The following is an 18,903-nucleotide window of genomic DNA, read 5'->3' on the forward strand; positions in this document are numbered from 1 at the left end:
CACATAAATGGGAATTCTCTGAATTTATAGTTGTCGTAATTGATGAGGAAACATGCTCTAATTCCCTAAAGTACTCTCTGTTACAATTTGAAATGTAAGTACTGGAACCATGGTTTGGTGATGGTGTTGAGGGGGGTCATTTGCTTACATAGACAGAAGGTGGATACATACTTGGGGTCTCCAGAGCCAAACTGACTAAGATACAAAATATGGGCATCTGCATTTCACAGTTGTTTCCGTTTATTAATCTTGCTACAGAGAACCTCTTTAAAATGATTTCACATTTTTTTCACGCAATTACCTCCCTGCAGATGAAAAATGATGCATGATATCACAAAACTGCTCGTCTCTTTGCAAAAGTCACTGTCTATTCACAATTAACTAAGGGCGACGCAAACGAACAAGGCACTTTTTCTTACACCCACTTTCTTTCCTCCAAAAAGTTCCATGCTTTACCAGCTACAGGCAGCTTTGAGAGTTTGATGGGCAAGAAGAATAAATGCCGCCAGGTATATCGTTGTGTGATTAAACTGCAGTACGCAGACCTTGCCCTCCCTTGGTATCTACCCCATACATTTTGTGTGTCACAACATAATTCCTTTCAGACAGCCGGTTACTGCTGCTTGCTATCTCTGGGTTGCATCTGTTTTTTCTCTCTTTATTAAATCTTGCAGTGTAATACGTGATTTGTATGCTGATATAAGTCATGACTGTGCAGTTATTATACCAGTGATGTGGGGCTGGTGCTCAGCAATCATGAATATTTTTTTAAACGGCTTTTCAGACATTTCTGACTATCTCCAGCCATACAGAACTGACTATAAGACATGTCCATTAGCAAAAATGAGTATTTATTGCAATTTTACGGAGGTTAGGGTAATAATTTGGAACGTAATACCAACAGTAATATTTACACTGTACATCTCATCTTTTAGGCATGGAAAGAGACGAGTGGGGTTTTTTAAATAGTGCCACAGTGCCCCATAATAGTGCAAACCACAGTGTACACATAATTGTGCCAAATGCTCCCATGGTGCCACGATACAAGTGCCAGTGCCACATTCACATGCCCAACTAAATTATGGAAGTATGTGACTTTAATGGTGATGTCATACATTGCACTTACTATACGGGTTTACTACATGGGTCATGGGGTCGATATGTGTGTGTTGCATTGTAAAGAAGTAGCAGCGTCAGACAGGTATGAATATGTATGTTACATACAGATGATAGGCTTTAATTAAATGGCACAGTAATGGCATAATGATATTGCACATTTCCTCTGACTCTTTTAATTAGACTGCAATATCCAAATGGTAGTCAGTGCGATTTCAGTAACACACATATCAGGTAGTCATAGGATGCAACCAGAATTGCTTTCTGTGGGTTTCGGTCAGGTATACCTGAAGTTAGAATATCAAAGTGCATCATATGTGACAATGATCTCCAACAGCTGAGTTTTTTGGGACTGCCCTGGTCCTATCGGGTTGACTATGATTCCTGGTGACCATATCGACAGTGTTTCGCTTGAACGTCTTCTGTAGTTTTTCAGGCTTCTTCCCAACGTCATGTCATTTTATTAAAATTTTGACACATTTGGTGATCCTCGCCACTTTCAGAATTGAAGTGAAAAGTAGGTCAGGATTTCAGACTGGAACACTTTTTTGTCTCATTTATGATGTTCAACATTTAAAAAAGTTGCATAAAAGTTACAATTTCACGTCAGGCAACCCCCTGGTGTGCATTCACAGAGAAAAGCATACACCACATTGCACTTGTGCTAAATATATTATCACTGTGCGCTATTTCATAAATGTGGTGCAACCTCACAAAGCAAAGACAGACCTAAGGCTACTTTCACACTGGTGTTTATCTGGCAGCGGTATTTGTCTGGCTGCCTCTCGGCATATTACAGCATAATACGTTGCTCCCTATTATAGTGAATGGGGCCAGGCGGACTTCCAGCAGCACGCGTGTGTACATTGTAGTACTGCCGGAACGAGTAAACGCCAGTGTGAAACTGGCCTAAAATTGACACCAAAACTACTGCAAATGATAAATTCCCCCCCCTACATATTTTTGATAAAGGAGACGTGCAGAACAAAGCCTAGGGTGCAGGGAAAAAATGTTCACCTTCTCATCAAGATATCCTCCTTGTCAGATTGATTGGTGATCAAGTGATGGTCAGAAGTGTTTCACCAGGCGCACTGGGCTGCCCAGAGTCGCTATTTGTTAATGGCTCTGAACGGTGGCTAATTGGTGGGGGATCAAGTAGGGGATCCCCTTCTATGACTTCAATATTCTCTACTACTGCACATATAAAGATATTAGAAATGATGATCTGTTCTCATTTATCTGGTGTATGCAAACAGTGGGTCGTCGAGAAGGAGGATTATCAATGGGCTCTTCAAGGGATAAAACCAGACAGACAGCACAACTCCAAGTGTAACTCTGGAATTTATTGCCATAAAATATATATTTTTTTAAATCATCTAATCTTAAAAAAGAGAAAAATATTCAGTGATTGGCACCTAATGCAAACATAAAAATTCTGAAAACTCAATGTATTTTGCTGATATTCGATCTGTTAGCAGATCCTAAAATGTAACTTGTCACAAGGAGCATTTAAATCTTCTCATCCTGAATTTGATTGAGTTTTTACTTTTCTTCGAAGTGAAGGACCTGTCCAGTCTCACCCCTCCCTAATGATCAGTGTGGACACCTTTACACAGTTAGTTGCAGATGGATTACCAATTTGGGGTTTGGGTTAGAAGTGCTGTAGAAGAAGCTGTAATACTTATATCTGATACTACAGAACCCTGAAGGTTGTAAAAGTTTCTCGTAAACTAAAAATGTTTTTTTTTTTTGTTATACAGAAACAAGATGACAGCATTTCAGAGTGCAGCACGGTGGATCTAAGAAAGTCCCGGGAACTGATTGAGCAACCACAGGATGCTTCTGAAGAAAATATGGAACCAGAAGAGTGCTTTACAGAAGGTACAGAGCAGAGCTTTTTCAGTTAAGACTGTTCCCCTCAAGTTTACTTAGTTACTGGTTATTCTGCAAATCCATTCACTTGAAGTCTCGAATTTTGGGAATCAATTCTATCACCAATAATGAGAAGTACAAGCTGATGTGAAATTTTAAGCTTGAAGGTCTCAATGTGATATCTGTAAAAGGACCCCCGCCTACTAGGTGCCATTGTCCAGGCTCACCTAGGCCTGTGTAATTGTTATTTCTGCTAGCCATGTTGCTACGACCTTTGATACAATCCATATTTTGGAGGACATTTTTTCTAGGCATGTATTAATTTTTATACTTATACCGTACATAGCAGAACGGTAATCTGCTATAGGTATAAGGGCAGACAAGATGGGCCATATGGTCTTCTCCTACTGTCATTCTTCTATCTTTCTACTTACTATAAGTAATAAATAATACAGAAATCGTAAATGTAGCTGATTGCTCAGTCAGATTTTATTTATAAAGAGCTTGTCTTCATAAACTAATCTCTTTAAAGGGGTGTTCCCATTGAAGTCATTCATGACTGAGATTGAAATACCTGTCATATGTATTGTGTTTCCAGAACTCCCACCATTTACTTCTATAGGAACTGCAGAAACAGTGGCATAACCAGCTTGGCTGTTCCTGTAATCGCTGCAACCTCTGGCATACAACCTTCATAATTTCCGCCATTTGAGTTGGAATACCCCTTTAAGTGGATAAGTAAATAGCAGGACACTGAGAGATGGAGGTAATTACAGTTTTACCACCGGCAGCACTAAAAAAATACACCAGACACATAGGGGCAGAGTTATTAAAACTGGAGCAAAGGAAAACTGGCTTAGTTGCCCATAGCAACCAATCAGATGAATCCTTTCATTTTCCAAAGGAGCTCTGAAAAATGAAAGATTGAATCTGATTGGTTCCTACAGGCAACTACTGTAGGCAAGGTGCTGATGAGTAACAGGAGGGGATTGGGAACGTAAATTGACCCTGGAAAAAATTAAAACTAAAAGTGGCTCCATATTGTAGGAGGGTCTAAACCAGAGGTGCACAACCTGCGGCCCGGGGGCCACATGCGGCCCTTGATACCATTCTGTGTGGCCCCCAACCATCTGGTAACAGACATGTATGCCTATGTCTTATGGCTGCTCACATGTATTTTTCATGTATTTCTCCCATTAGATGGGAGTCCTGGAAGTGTAACCAGACATTAACGGTATATAATGTGTGTTCAATATGCCATAAGTACAATATTTCAGTTGTTAATACACATTTAAATTTTAATTTCGGCCCTCGTCATTGGTTAAGTCTGGCAATGTGGCCCCCAACCAAGAAACGTTGTGCACCCCTGGTCTAAACTAACAACAGTAGGGGGGTCAGCAATACCATAGCACAAAATACCACATACCACAGTGCCGCACAATATATTGCCCCAAAAGCTGTCCCTCTGAGCTGGCCATCAATAAAGGCTCATTTTCTCTCCTCCTCTTCCAGTTGTCTCTGATTAAGATATGGAGCAGGGGGCTTAGGGGGTGACATGTGGGACATAGTTGAATTCAGAAGGTCTTCTCGTTGGCCGGGTACATGAGTACCTGATTCTCACAGAGTTCATTACCACTGAGAGCTCATTATTTACCCGTCCAGCAGCAGAGATGGGGGCTTGGGCGGCCCCCTGGGCATCGCCCCACCGGGAACTTTCCTTGTAAGGTCTATGGCCAATCCGCCACTGATGAGTAGAGCGCTCATGGTGCCTCCCTCAGAGCATTTGTTGACATGCTGATGTGTATCCATGGTCAATCCTCATTGTGAGGGGCAGCGGTCAGCAGGATGAATGCCCAGCTCATAAATCCTATCGGACCCACATTATGTGTCAGGTGCATTCTTTCAGCGATGCTGGTAGAGAAATGTAAGAATATTTTTTGTGCCGTTTTGGCTTCTAGCAGTACAACCTGTAATATACTGATCTTAGCTAGGGCAGCATTTAAAGTTAAGAGCTCTACCTATAGTGTGAGCGACAGCACCAAATTTATATAAAAAAGTACCGGTATTTAAAAGATGTATTTATTAGCCTTACGTTATCCATTGCATTTAAGGATTAGTGAGTACAAATGAATATTCTCTGAATAAAAAATTGCTAAAATGTATAGTAAAGTAGTTATTGGGTTATAAACACTAAATTATTTTCTTGAAAGTCTGTGTGTAAAACTGCACAGCAAAACAGTGTCCACTAAGTGCCAGTAAAACATTACAGCCGTATTAACTAAAGCAAGCAAATGCTTCTTTTGGATACAATTAGCTATGCAGTATAATGCTATAGCATCCTATAGTGTTGTCTGCAGCGCCATCTGCTGCCCAGATAAGGAAACAAGATACAGGAGAGCTTGATTTTAGGGAACGTGCAGTGTAGTAGGCACAGTGGGTAGAAACCAACCTGTTTTTATCTGTGAATTATTCTCCATAAACCTTGTTATCTAAAAACAATATATGTTTTTGAGTTGTTTTCCAGGTAAAAATTTTTACATTTTCATATGCAATTTTTATTAATGAAATGGTGCAAAACTGTCTCACCTGGTTAATTGGCCAAAGCCAGCCATAATGTGAGGTAGCTGACAGCTAAAAGCTGTCTCTCCACTGCTCCATAAAGATGCACCTTTGGATTGGTTCAATGTGCTTGTTACTTGTACAGAGCCATAGAGATAAATGATAATATTCTGACACCACTAGGGGGAGCTTACTGCCCAATCTTCATTGAACTTCATGATAACACAGTATGCAGTTATGTCATAGGCTCCCCCTAGTGGTGGCTGCAAGCAGACTGAATTTTTCCATTTAACTCTATGTATGTACAAGGCATTAGAACAGGGATCAGCAACCTACGGCACTCCAGCTGTTCTGAAACTACAACTCCCGGGATCCTCCTTTCACCTCAGTGGGAGTTAAAAGAACGGCCAAGTAAGTTTGCATGCTGGGAGTTGTAGTTTCACAGCAGCTGGAGTGCCGAAGGTTGCTGATCCCTGCATTAGAAGATATTCAACAGTAAATAAGAACTGATATAAAGATATGATAAGAAAATAAGAGTTATTAGACAATCCTAAGCTAAATAAGAAAGCTTATCCCGTTCAAGGGTTTGGAGGTAACTAATGGAGGGGACCCTCTTCTCATAGCTAATAGGTCTTTAAGAAGGAGATACATGCATGGCACATTCAATAACAACTGTTATAACTTTATTCACAGCTTGCAAGGGTTATTTCATAGGCATATGGAGACCATAGATGGGGGGGTCTTCTACTTGGCACAGTCCCCATTGTGGGCCAGAGCGTATAGTCACTATACAAGTAGATTGAAATACATAGTTAACCATTCAAAAGAAAAATGTGATGTTCTGGAGACCACCATCTTATTTTCTCATAGATCTTTTGTAGCCAGTTTTGGTGGCCATACACATTAAACAACTGTTGGCTGAACCCTGAGCTTTTGGTGGGAACAGCTGGCCATCTAATTTGTATGGGGGAGGACCTCCCGACTCAGATATCTGGGAAGATGGGGATGGGGCTGTTGGATTACAACATGACTGATCCTTTTGTTCTCAGGAGACATAAGCAGCAACCAGACGTATCTGGCAGGCTTACTCCCATCTTCCTATACAGAATACATACATGCAGAGCATGTATGTGTATGGGGGAGGGGGGGTGGCCGAGCGAGCTAACAGTATTAGTTATGTAGATGTTTACTGTAACAAGTTGACCTTGTACCGACAATTTCCAGTCACTTAACTTTTTCTCCTCCCCCTTTACACACAAAAAGCATCAGGGTCGTTACAAATTAGGTCGACGGTGTTTTGGCGCCACGCGTCCATTTTAGGTTGTGCTGTAATAAGATAATTTGGTGCAGTTTAAATGGCAGTAATGGAAATACATGCCTCACAGGCTAATGCAATTTTCTTCCACTTGCTCGCTGATATTTGATGCATGACTTGAAAAGCTCTTAAGGGAGAAAACACTTCAATTTTGTATTCCAGAAAGGCCAAACACAGGCCTCCTCCTGCACGGGCTGACTGAGAAAAAACATTTACTTAGTCCTTTTACCTGTCGTAGTTATTTCTTAATGCTATTTTCTCAGGAATATTAAATATAACACAGCCGTGGAGCGGAGCGATTGAGGGTAAGCCAGTTGAGGTATTAATCATAATGGGGCAGGCTAAGTCAATAGGTAATAGTGTCCACTGGGAATTATTGCACCTCTGGATTATTACATACAGCAAGCAAAATAAAAAGACTATCCAGGTCTCCACCATTTGTCACTACTTGACGTCTTCTCCCACATGACCCAACCCACCTCCCACCAGCTCCTCTAAGATCAGTAATTGTGATCAGGTTGCAATATGTATTGTATTTGTCATCAGTCTACGTATAAAATTCCACTTTATGCATATTTATATAAGATGCACTGACCCTTATTAGGCTGGAAAAACACAGTTTGCATTTTTTGTTAGAGTTTCTGATGCAAGAGTTTGTGACAAATACAGAAGTAGATCCAACTGAGAGAAGTAACAGACTTTCCTTACAACTTCTCCTCTCTTTTGGATCCACCCCTGGCCTTGGCTCAAAAACAGGCATCTAAAACTTGCAAAAACTGAATAGGTGATTCCAGACTTTGGTGTAAATGACACAAGAAAAATACCCCCAGATACCCTGTTATGAATCTTCTGCCCTTACAGGTAAACTTCAGTCCTTCTCGCTGCTCCCCAAATTAAATGGGTTATCCTGGATTTTAATATTGATGTTCAGGATAGGTCATTAATGTCTGATTGGTTGTGGTCCAACTCCCCAGATCCCCAATGATTCAGCGGTTTCAAGAAGCCAAGGTGCCCACCTCATAGTATACTAAGCACAGCACCGTACATTGGTTAGTGGCTGCGCTTGGTATTGCAGCCCAGACCCATTCACATGAACCTAGACAATGTGACTGATGAACGTGATTTCACTGGCCTAGGAAGAGGCTGTGGTGTGGCATCTTCAAACAGCTGACCGGTGGGGGTTCCTGGAATTGAACCCTTACCAATCAGATATTGTTGACCTACCCTGAGGATAGGCCATCGGTATCAAAATCCCAGACTACCCCTTTAATATCCAAGTTCATGAGCATGTCCATTCTTGGTGCACTTTCATAACCTTAGCTTTCCATGAATTTCTAACAATGCAAATTGCACAATGCACTCTCAACAAATGCTAGCAAAACCCTCCACAGGATGCAGTTTATATCACAACCACCAGGTGGCGACATATAGAAACATACAGCATACACATCTCCTGACAGAGTATCATGTTTTTTTCATAGCTGGTCATCTCACACCACTTATCTGTTTGTTTTTGAGCCAGGAGGAATGGTATGGAAGGACACATCAGCTACCTCTACACCACCTATAGCTACGTCCCCGATTATATCAGTTTACCTCCATTTTTTTCTCTCAATCATGATCAGTCTCATCTTATTATCATAATCTTCATTGATGTCAATGGGTGACGCATAAAAAAAAAAAACGGTGCATACTCAATTCAATCTGTTGTAAAAACTAAGCCCCCTGAAATATCTCATAAATGCGCTGTAGATTAGTGTGGGACCCTCTATATGGTATGGTATGCGTTTTTTTCGGTGTGTTTGGCAGGTAAATCTTTTGTATTATAAATGCCCAATATTGTTTGAAATCACATGGAATATAGACATTAATTGGTTCGTATAATTGTTACTTTTGTAGATAAAAACTTCCAGGACCGTTCAGGTAATTCTTTTGTAAGCGGTTTGAAATAAAATAACCATTTGGTATGTGACCTTTTCCGACAAGTAACCAAACAGCTGCACATGCCCCCTAATTCCCCTTTTTGACATTAACTGTATTCATAAGGCTATTTAAAAGTGCCATTAAAGCTAGTGCACCAAACTCTGTATTTTTGCACATTGCTGTTATCTCTTCAGTTTGCGCTGAATGACTCAAGGGCTTATTTCCAAGAGAAAATGTCATAGCTATTTAATTTATTAACAAGAGGCAAAAAGGTGAAATCTAATAACACAACGGGCTCCGTACAACGGGCGCAGAACATCAGGATTACATATGGGTTAATAGTGAAGTTTTGTTTTCCAACTGATGTAATTCCTTCAGCATAAAATGTTCCTCATCATCAAATCTACACGGCTTATTATAATCATTGCCACGGCATTGTGCAAAAATATCACGTGTCACCTTCACAATGAAGCATTTAGTACCTGAATTGTAATTTACCCATCGCCCTACAGAAAGCGCTGAACTACATGCATGTGCTGTAATGAACTAATATTTAGGAGAATGACCTTTAAGGTGGCGAGCTGACCATATCATTTACTACTTTCATGGATTGCGCTGGCGTTTTTAGTCAGGTTCCTTTCATCGCTGTCAGCATGCGTCTCTGATAAGGGCAAACTGTCCCTTCTAGGAAATGTGTCATCAGAAAATTACCTATTGTTCAAATCTCATTTTTATGTTAAACATGTTTTTTTTTTAATTGTTGGTCATTTTTGTTTTCATTTATCTATACTTAAAAAGATACCTAAAATCATGATGTTTTTACACCGAGCACTAGTCCTAATAATATGTCGAGACTTCCTGTTTTGTGTAGGGAACTAGCCATTTCATTATGATCACATGCAGAATTACAATGACCAGTAACACCTATATAGAGATAAGACAGAATTCACCATTCACAGTAGGTAATATCACAGCTTTTCTACTCCCTCCTGACCTCTGCAAAGGTCATAGAGCATGCCTAGAAAAGTCTCCCATAGAAGTCAATTGGGTCAGCTCCTCTCCATTATATCTATGGCCCATGTAATTGCTCTCAAAAGACAGGAAGTCTTAACGTATTTTAAGACTAGTGGCCAGTGTGAAAAGTGCAGGATTTTAGGATTTTATTTTTTTTAAGTATAGATGGCACATGAAAAATTAAAAACTCAAAAAGTCAAAAAAATAAAAATAAAACACAGAAACACATTTAACATAAAAACTTGATTTAAACAATAGGTAATTTTTTGATGATACATTCCCTTCAAAGGAACTGGTCTAAAAACAATTTCAAGCAGTTTCAAGCATATGATTCCATCAATATTCCAAAACTGAAAATATAGACTTGTTTACCCCTTTAACCATTAAATTGTAACTTAATTTTACCAAAAAAGTTGCATAATGGCTGTGCTTCTTTGTATAATCATAACTGCGAAGGAACAGTTATGTTTGGGCTTCCCTAATTTATTTTAGCCATATTATTCCCTGATTCGTCTGCACAGCAAACTGCATTTCACTCAGAAGCAAGTGGTGTCTTCCTCCTGCTAGCACTGTTGCTGCAATGTCCTTTCCCTTACTTACTACGATGTTTGTTTTCATCTAGAGAGCTCACAGAACAGACGAGAAGGGATAAATCACACTATACACACAGGAGGCTCCTGTGATGTTCAGAAGCAGTGTAGAAGCTGTTTTCTCAGGCTCACAATCTCACTTCCTCTCAGCCGTCTTCTGAGTCTCTGTTACTAGGGACGGATCTTGCCTGATAACAGGCAGTGGACTGCAACTTAGGTGGCAGTGAGACCCCTAGTGGCCATGACTGTACAGCTTTATTTCAGGTAGATGCAGGCAGATTTTTTAAATGAAGTGGTTTAGAAATGTGCGAGTTACAACATTTTTCTATAATTGAAATGAAATTATGTGAAAGTACAGTGACTCTTTCATATGACACACGTTTGTCCTGAGACCATAAGGTTCTATAGAGGCAGAGTTTTGGAACTAAATAAATAAGATAGGGAAACTGTTGAGAAGATCGGTCAATATGGTCATCTCCATCTTAGAGGATAAGCACGGGAATATACAACTCACTAAAGGGCAATTCTCAAATATAGCATTTTTGTATTTGATCCCATACTCAGTTGGCATCCCATCCCCACGCTATTATTTTTAGGGTAGCCTATAGTCTTTATTTCATTCTCAGACTATACGTTGTAGCCGACAAGCAAATGTTGGCCAGTTGTGGTCTCCTAAGATGGCCTCATAAGTGGGCACCTTGAAGTTGAGTGCCATTAGTAGGAGATAAACCACTTCTATACACTTCTCGCAATGCTTATCTCATTGGGTTGCCAAGAATTAGGCATGAGGGAATCCAACATGCATGATCCTTCTTTCCCCTAACATCAGACACTGGCTGCCCACATGTGCTGTTACACATCTTCAGCTCTACAGAGCATCGGCAGGAAATTTAAAAATGTCTTGCAGCTCTGCATCTTATTATTACAACACTTGCCATGCCATATAGACCTGTCATCTCCCCTGACATGTCAGTTTCTGTAAATACTTGTGTTCCCCATACAATAAAAATTCCAGAGCATCTTTTCTTAAAATTCTGTGGTGTACAGTTCCTCTGTTATTCCTCCTGGAAATGTATGAATAACTTGACAGCATGATATTACCAGTTGGGGGGTGGTCCCTACATAATCATAGTGTCCAGTGAGCGCTGACAGTGTCAGACTGTGCAGATACACACTCCTCACCCCCCGCTCAGTTCATAAATAACAGAGGAACAGCACAAGGCAGAACAATGAGAAAAGAAGGTTGTATCTTTGGAAGTACTTTACTGCAATACACACGTTACAAGAGGTGATTGGTCATCTAGAAGGCATATCCTGAATATTCTCAAGAGTTTAACCAAAGCTAGACCTTTGCCTTTAATGGGTTTTCCAAGACTTTGATAGTGATGACCTGTCCTCAGAATAGGTCATCAGTAGTATTGAGCGAATCGAAGTATCTGCAGTGGACTTCAATCCGAATTTCAGGAAAAATTCAATTTGTCACAAAGCGGAATTTCCTCGCGTTTCATGATAACAAATCAATTTTTCCTAAAATGGTGGCTGAAAAAAATAAATACTCACCTCATCCACTTGCTCGCAGAGAGGCCGTCCGCTCCAGTCTTGTACCTGTGGCGAGGAGTTAAATGACTGGGGCGGCGCGATCGCTGTTTCCTGTCATTGCGCCTGCTCCATATAATGGAAAAAGATTTGTGAAAAAGTAATTCGTGAAGAATTTAATTTCTTGTTGTAGTTCGGAGAAGAGGCTGAATCGAATTTCTCAAAACTTTGCTCAACTCTAGTCATCAGTATCTAATCAGTGGGATCCGGGACCCCCACCGATCAGCTGTTTGAGAAGGCACCGGCACTCCCGTAAGTGCACTGGACTTCTTGTAGCTTACCAAGCACAGCGCCATCCATTGTATAGCGGCTGTGCTTGGTATCATGCTCATCCCCATTCATTTCTATGGGGCCTAGACCATGTCACCATTGAACGTGTCTTCATTGGCCCAGAAAAAGCTGAGAGAAGGGTGCAGCGCTACTGTGAGCGCCACTGCCTTCTCAACCAGCTGATCAGTGGGGGTTGGACCCCACCGATCAGATACTGATGACCTATCCTGAGGATGGGTCACCAGTATTAAAGTCTCAGAAAACCCCTTTAAGACAGATTTCAAAGTAGAACGGCAGCACTGGTGTCTTGCAGCGCTGGGGTCCTAGGTTCGAATCCAAACAAGGACATCTGCATGGAGTTTGTATGTTCTCCCCATGTTTGTGTGGGCTTTCTCCGGGTACTCTGGTTTCCTCTCACACTCCAAAGACATACTGATAGGGACCTTAGATTGTGAGCTCCACTGGGGACAGCAAGCAATCATAATTTCCATAAAGCGCTGCAGAATATGACAGCACTTTATAAGTAAGTAACATAAATAAAAGTAAGCCGACCTTATGAGTCAACTTTTTGGCCTTCCAAAAGCTATAAGCATGTGGCGCTGGCTGTTCATTGCAGTGATAAAATTGTAGCTGAAATTTATTGTGAAATATGACAGCCGTAAACTGTGATGTAAAGCAATAGAGCTCTGACACATTGTGCACGCAGGCAGAAATTATAACTTTGTGTTCTTCAACATTTTTGTACTGCATTATTTAACTGAGACATTACACAGTGGGCCAAGGTTCTGCTTGATTTGTAAGGTTCCAGGGACTAATGTTTCTTTTAGGCTACATGCAAACGACCGTATGAGTTTTGCGGTCCGTATGCCATCCGTTTTTTTTTTTTTGCAGATCCTTTGTAACAATACCTAAAACGGACAAGAATAGGACATGTTTTATTTTTTTTGCGGGGCTACGGAACGGACATACTGATGTGGACAGCACATGGTGTGCTGTCCGCATTTTTTGCGGACCAATTGAAATGAATGGGTCCGCATCCTATCCGCAAACAAAACGGAACAAACATGGAAACAAACAACGTTTGTTTACATGTAGCCTTAACCAAATGACTGAAGGATGTTGTCCTCTGGAGTGTTACATTAACCCCTTCCAGACACAACCATTTTTCACCTTCCTGATCAAGCCTTATTTTACAAATCTGACATGTGTCACTATATATGGTAATCATTTTGGAAAACTTAAACTTTTTGGTAAGTGTCGTGCATATCTCCAAGAACTCTAGCACACCAAAACCGTACACAGCACTGATTGATATAAAATATATATTTTATTGATCACTACATAAAAAAGATAAATATATTAAAATGGCGGCATACGTATACAAGAAAGAAATGAATCACACTGTTACATTATACATCAAAAGTACAGGCTCCCAAAAGTATGGTGTTAGCGTCGAGTCACTATACCCACATTGTAAAAAACATCAAAATGTAGTTATTCAGGGAAAACCTTAATATGTAATGAACTTCAATGGAGATGCAAAGAACTGATGGGAATAGAACAGACTCCCCTAAGGAAGCAAAACGTGAAACGCGCATCGAGGTCTCAATCATACTGGTTGGTATTATTTATTTTATGATTTACTCCCTCATGTTTTTGGTATCAGTAGTTTGACTAGGCACTTTATATTTAAGTCATATGTGGCAGTCTGTTCTATTCCCATCAGTTGTTTGCATCTCCATTGAAGTTCATTACATATTAAGGTTTTTCCTGATTAACTACATTTTGATGTTTTTTACCCTGTGGGTATAGTGACTCCACGCTAACACCATACTTTTTGGAACCTGTACTTTTGATGTATAATCTACCAGTGTGATTCATTTATTTCTATATGTATGCCGCCATTTTAATATATTTATCTTTTTTATGTAGTGATCAATAAAATATATATTTTATATCAATCAGTGCTGTGTATGGTTTTCGTGTTAGAAAACTTTTACTTTTCCAACCGATTCTGAGATGGCCAAAAATCATATTTAGCATGGCTGGATCTTAACAAGGTTCCAAGTAGAGCTTCAACATGCAACAAGAAGAAATAGGAGTGAGACAAAACATTTTTTGAGCATTCAATTTAATGAAAACAACGAATAAACTGAAACAGGCTGTTTTTCAGCTGATCAAAAGTTTAGGACCACACCTCCAAAAAAAACCTAAACCCCCCCAAAACAGTAATCCAACTTCCAAACATGAACTCAGTAATGAGTAGCTCCGCTGTTATTGTTTATCACTTCAAAAATTTGTTTTGGCATGCTTGATGCAAGCGTTTCCATGAGGTGAGTGGGAACATTTCTCCAAGTGGTGAAGACGGCCGCACGAAGGCCATCTACTGTCTGGAACTGTTATCCATTTTTGTAAACTTTCCTTGCCATCCATCCCCAAAGGTTCTCAATTGGATTTAGATTAGGGGAACACGCAGGATGGGCCAAAAGACTGATGTTATTCTCCTGGAAGAAATCCCTTCTCCTGTGGGCATTGTGTACTGTAGCGTTGTCCTGTTGAAAAACCTAGTCGTTACTACACAGACGAGGGCTCTCAGTCATGAGGAATGCTCTCTGCAACATCTGGACATAGCCAGCGGCCGTTTGACTCCCCTGCACTTCCTGAAGCTCCATTGTTCCACTGAAGGAAAAAGCACCCAAGACCATTATGGCGCCCCCTCCACTGTGGCGCGTAGAAAACATCTCAGGTGGGATCTGCTTGTCATGCCAGTAACGTTGGAAACCTTCAGGACCATCAAGGTTACATTTTTTCTCATCAGAGAATAAAACTTTCTTCCACCTTTGAATGTCCCATGTTTGGTGCTCTCTTGCAAAGTCCAAACGAGCAGTTCTGTGGCGTTCAAGGAGACAAGGTCTTTGAAGACGGTTTTTGTTTTTGAAGCCCTTCAGTCTCAGATGCCGTCTGATGGTTATGGGGCTGCAGTCAGCACCAGTAAGGGCCAATTGGATCCTCCGGCTCAGTGCTGATGAAATTATTTTGGGTCTTCCACTTGACTTTTTTGTTCCATAACCCTCAGGATCATTTAAGAAATTCCAAATGACTGTCTTATTGCGTCCCACCTCAGCAGCGATGGCGCACTGTGAGAGACTCTGCTTATGCAGTTCAACAACCCGACCACGTTCAAAAAAGGAATTTTTTTTGCCTTTGCCATCACAACGTGTGACTACCTGACAGAAAATGACAATGAATCCACATCTTTGCACAGATTTGGCCTTTTAAAGGCATGTGGTCCTAAACTTTTGATCAGCTGAAAAACAGCCTGTTTCAGTTTATTTGTTGTTTTCATTAAATTGAATGCTCAAAAAATGTTTTGTCTCACTCTCATTTCTTCTTGTTGCATGTTGAAGCTCTACTTGGAACCTTGTTAAGATCCAACAATGTAAAATATGATTTTTTGCCATTTTTCAAGTGGTCTTAAACTTTTGATCAGGACTGTAGTTATTAATTAACATTCTACATATCTATTTTATATTTCTAGCATTTTCTAAATGTCATTTAAATTTTTAGGACATTCGAAGGCTTAGAATTTTAAAGGCAATTTTTCAAAATGAAAAAAAATATTTCCAAAACAGACGTTCTTTAAGCGTCAATTCAGTTATGAAGTCACTTTGAGGGGCTCACATAAAAAAGTGACCCCATTTTGGAAATGACACCCCTCAAGGAATTTATCGAGGGGTGTACTGAACACTTTGACCCTACAGGCATTTAACAGAATTTAGAAATACTTTCATTTTTTCACATTTCAAGAGACCCTGAGGTGGAAACCCCCAAAAGGTGACCCCATTTTGGATACAACACTGTCAAGGAATTTATCGAGATGCTTTGACCCCAAAGGTGTTTCACAGAAATGTGAAACACTGTGAAAATGAAAAATTTTATTTTTACCAATAAAATGTTGCAAAATTTTTTATTTTCACAAAAGGAAACAGAGAAAAAGGAGCCCACAATTTGTGACCCATTTTCTCCTGAATAACACCCCATATGTTGTAAACACTGCAGGGTTCAGAAGAGAGGCCTAGTTTTTTGAATTTTCGCAGTTACAGTAGGGGCCCAGCTGTCAGTGACAGCCAGGACCCTGCTACTGATCTGGCAACACAGCTCCTTTTCCTGCCCAATCAGTGCACCGTACATGTACAGCGCTGGGCAGGAAATCACTTGCCTATCTGAAAGGGGTTAAAGTTGTGTGTTTTTCTATTAAATAATTTAGAGATGTACTTAAAAAGTATCTGTCTCCCTTCCAGACATGTCTGTTTTAGTAACTACTTGCATTCCCCATGTAATCACTATTCTGGAGCATCTACTCTTATAACTCCATGATGTGATATTCCTTTATTATTCCTACTAGTAGTTATGAATTGCTAGCAGTTGGTCCAAATGCGTGTTACGAGTGTGTCCCTGCACAGTCTGACACTATCCAATTAGCACTGCCAATGTCAGACTATGCAGGGACACATTCCCAACTGAAAAGACCCATCTGGACCTTCATTGCAAACTACTAGCAATTAATTCATAACTTCTAACAGGAACAATAAAAGAATGGCACCACATAGAGTCAAAATAACAGGTGCTCCAGAATTGTTATTATATGTATTATATGAGAAATGCAAGTAATTAATAATACAGACATGTCAGGAAAGATGACAGGTCCTCCTCAGAGGGAACCTGTCAAATTGTGTGGGCAGTCCTATCTGTGAGCAGCATAGTATAGAGCCAGAGAAGCAGTAGATAAAGTTGATAGATCTCCCCATAGACTTTCTATGAGCCAGTACACCACTTGCTTCCCTCTCCAAGGAGGGCCAACCAGGTCCAAGGGACAACATCCTCAGTTCTGCTGCCCATTTGGTTTTAGCCATCAGTGGGGGTTTCAGCACCAGGACACCCTCTGATCAAAACTATCGATACTGTATGTCACTATCACATGTCAAAAGTGCATTTCCAACAGATAACTTCTTCCTCTGCATTGTAATGATAGCAGGTATAGGAGGTGTAGGCCTTTCTGAGTAAATTTCGACTTTGACTTGAAATGAAAATTATAAAATCAAATAAAAATCTCTTTGGATTATGGAATATTACTAGACCCTAAAACTATATATATTCTGTATAAAATTATATCAGGTTATTACCATGCTCAAGTTTCTATTTCTTTGTGATTTCAAGAATAGCGTAAACTGCTGTTCTGTTTTGTCCAATAAAAAAAAAAATTGAAACCTGATAGAGCAATGACTGATCCAAGAAAATTCAATAGGATCCAGCGGGATCCATTAGTATCCATTTCACAACTGATCCAGCATAGCTGTCATGGCTCTGTGAAGGAGCCTTACTTGTAATCCGAAACAATTTCTGTCATGACTCTAGATGCAATCTACAGGGTGGGCCATTTATATGGATACACCTTTATAAAATGGGAATGGTTGGTGATATTAACTTCCTGTTTGTGGCACATTAGTATATGTGAGGGGGGAAACTTTTCAAGATGGGTGGTGACCATGGCGGCTATTTTGAAGTCGGCCATTTTGAATCCAACTTTTGTTTTTTTTATAGGAAGAGGGTCATGTGACACATCAAACTTATTGGGAATTTCACACGAAAAACAATGGTGTGCTTGGTTTTAATGTAACTTTATTCTTTCATGAGTTATTTACAAGTTTCTCTTTGTTTACAGCCATTGACATGTCGCCGAGGTTAACACGCGAGGAGCGGATAGAAATTGTGTTGATGTCTGGTGAACGCAGTAACCGGGTCATTGCAGCAGATTTCAATGCAAGACACCCTACGAGACCACCCATCTCTCATGCTACAGTTAGCAAACTGCTTGCTAAGTTTCGTTAAACTGGTTCAGTGTTGGATTTGCCAAAATGTGGACGCATGAAATCTGTCTCTAATGAAGAAATATCAGTGGCTGTCCTAGCTTCATTCAGCAAGATCCCACAGCGTAGCACTCGCCGCATGTCACTGGAGAGTGGCATTAGTCGAACATCCCTTCGGCGGATATTAGCTACTCACAAATGGCACCCTTGCAAACTCCAGCTACTGCATCATCTCAACGAGGATGACCCAGATCGGCGCACTGAATTTGCAGAACGGGCAAAACAAAAATTGGAACAGGACCCTCAGTTTACGCAGAAGATTTTGTTCAGTGATGTGGCAAACTTTTTTGTGATTGGTGAAGTTAACAAACAAAACCACCGCTATTGGTCTGACACTAACCCACATTGGATAGATCCCGCCAAGACTGTTGGAACAAAACAAAAAAATTGATAGTATGGTGTGGTATATGGGGTACAAAGATAGTGGGGTCATTCTTCATCAATGGAAACCTCAAGGCCACTGGATATGCGAAATTGCTACATGATGATGTGTTTCCCTTTTTATGCACTGAAGCTGGCACGTTCCCTGAGTTTTTCCAGCAAGATGGTGCACCACCACATTATGGGTGTCAGGTCCGAGCATTCCTAGATGAACAGTTTCCTGGAAAGTGGATTGGTCGTCTTGGGCCAGTTGAATGGCCCCCAAGGTCTCCCGATCTGACCCCCTTAGACTTTTATCTTTGGGGTCATCTGAAGGCAATTGTCTATGCTGTGAAGATAC

General features: G+C 40.4%; 1 protein-coding gene across 15 annotated transcripts in view; it reads left to right on the plus strand.

Annotated features, from left to right (window-relative positions):
- The window catches only part of LOC121002352 (sodium channel protein type 4 subunit alpha-like), a 450,413-nt gene that overhangs the window by 285,834 nt on the left and 145,676 nt on the right, over positions 1-18,903 (plus strand). For 9 of the 15 annotated variants that reach the window (XM_040433808.1, XM_040433805.1, XM_040433807.1 and 6 more), the window contains 2 exons: positions 2,877-2,997; positions 8,762-8,785. In XM_040433808.1, coding sequence (XP_040289742.1) covers positions 2,877-2,997; positions 8,762-8,785 — 145 coding nt within the window. The remainder of the gene's footprint in view (positions 1-2,876; positions 2,998-8,761; positions 8,786-18,903) is intronic. The other 6 variants (XM_040433809.1, XM_040433817.1, XM_040433811.1 and 3 more) reach the window with 1 other exon arrangement.

Source organism: Bufo bufo, chromosome 5 (assembly GCF_905171765.1).
Source record: "Bufo bufo chromosome 5, aBufBuf1.1, whole genome shotgun sequence".
NCBI lineage: Eukaryota > Metazoa > Chordata > Amphibia > Anura > Bufonidae > Bufo > Bufo bufo.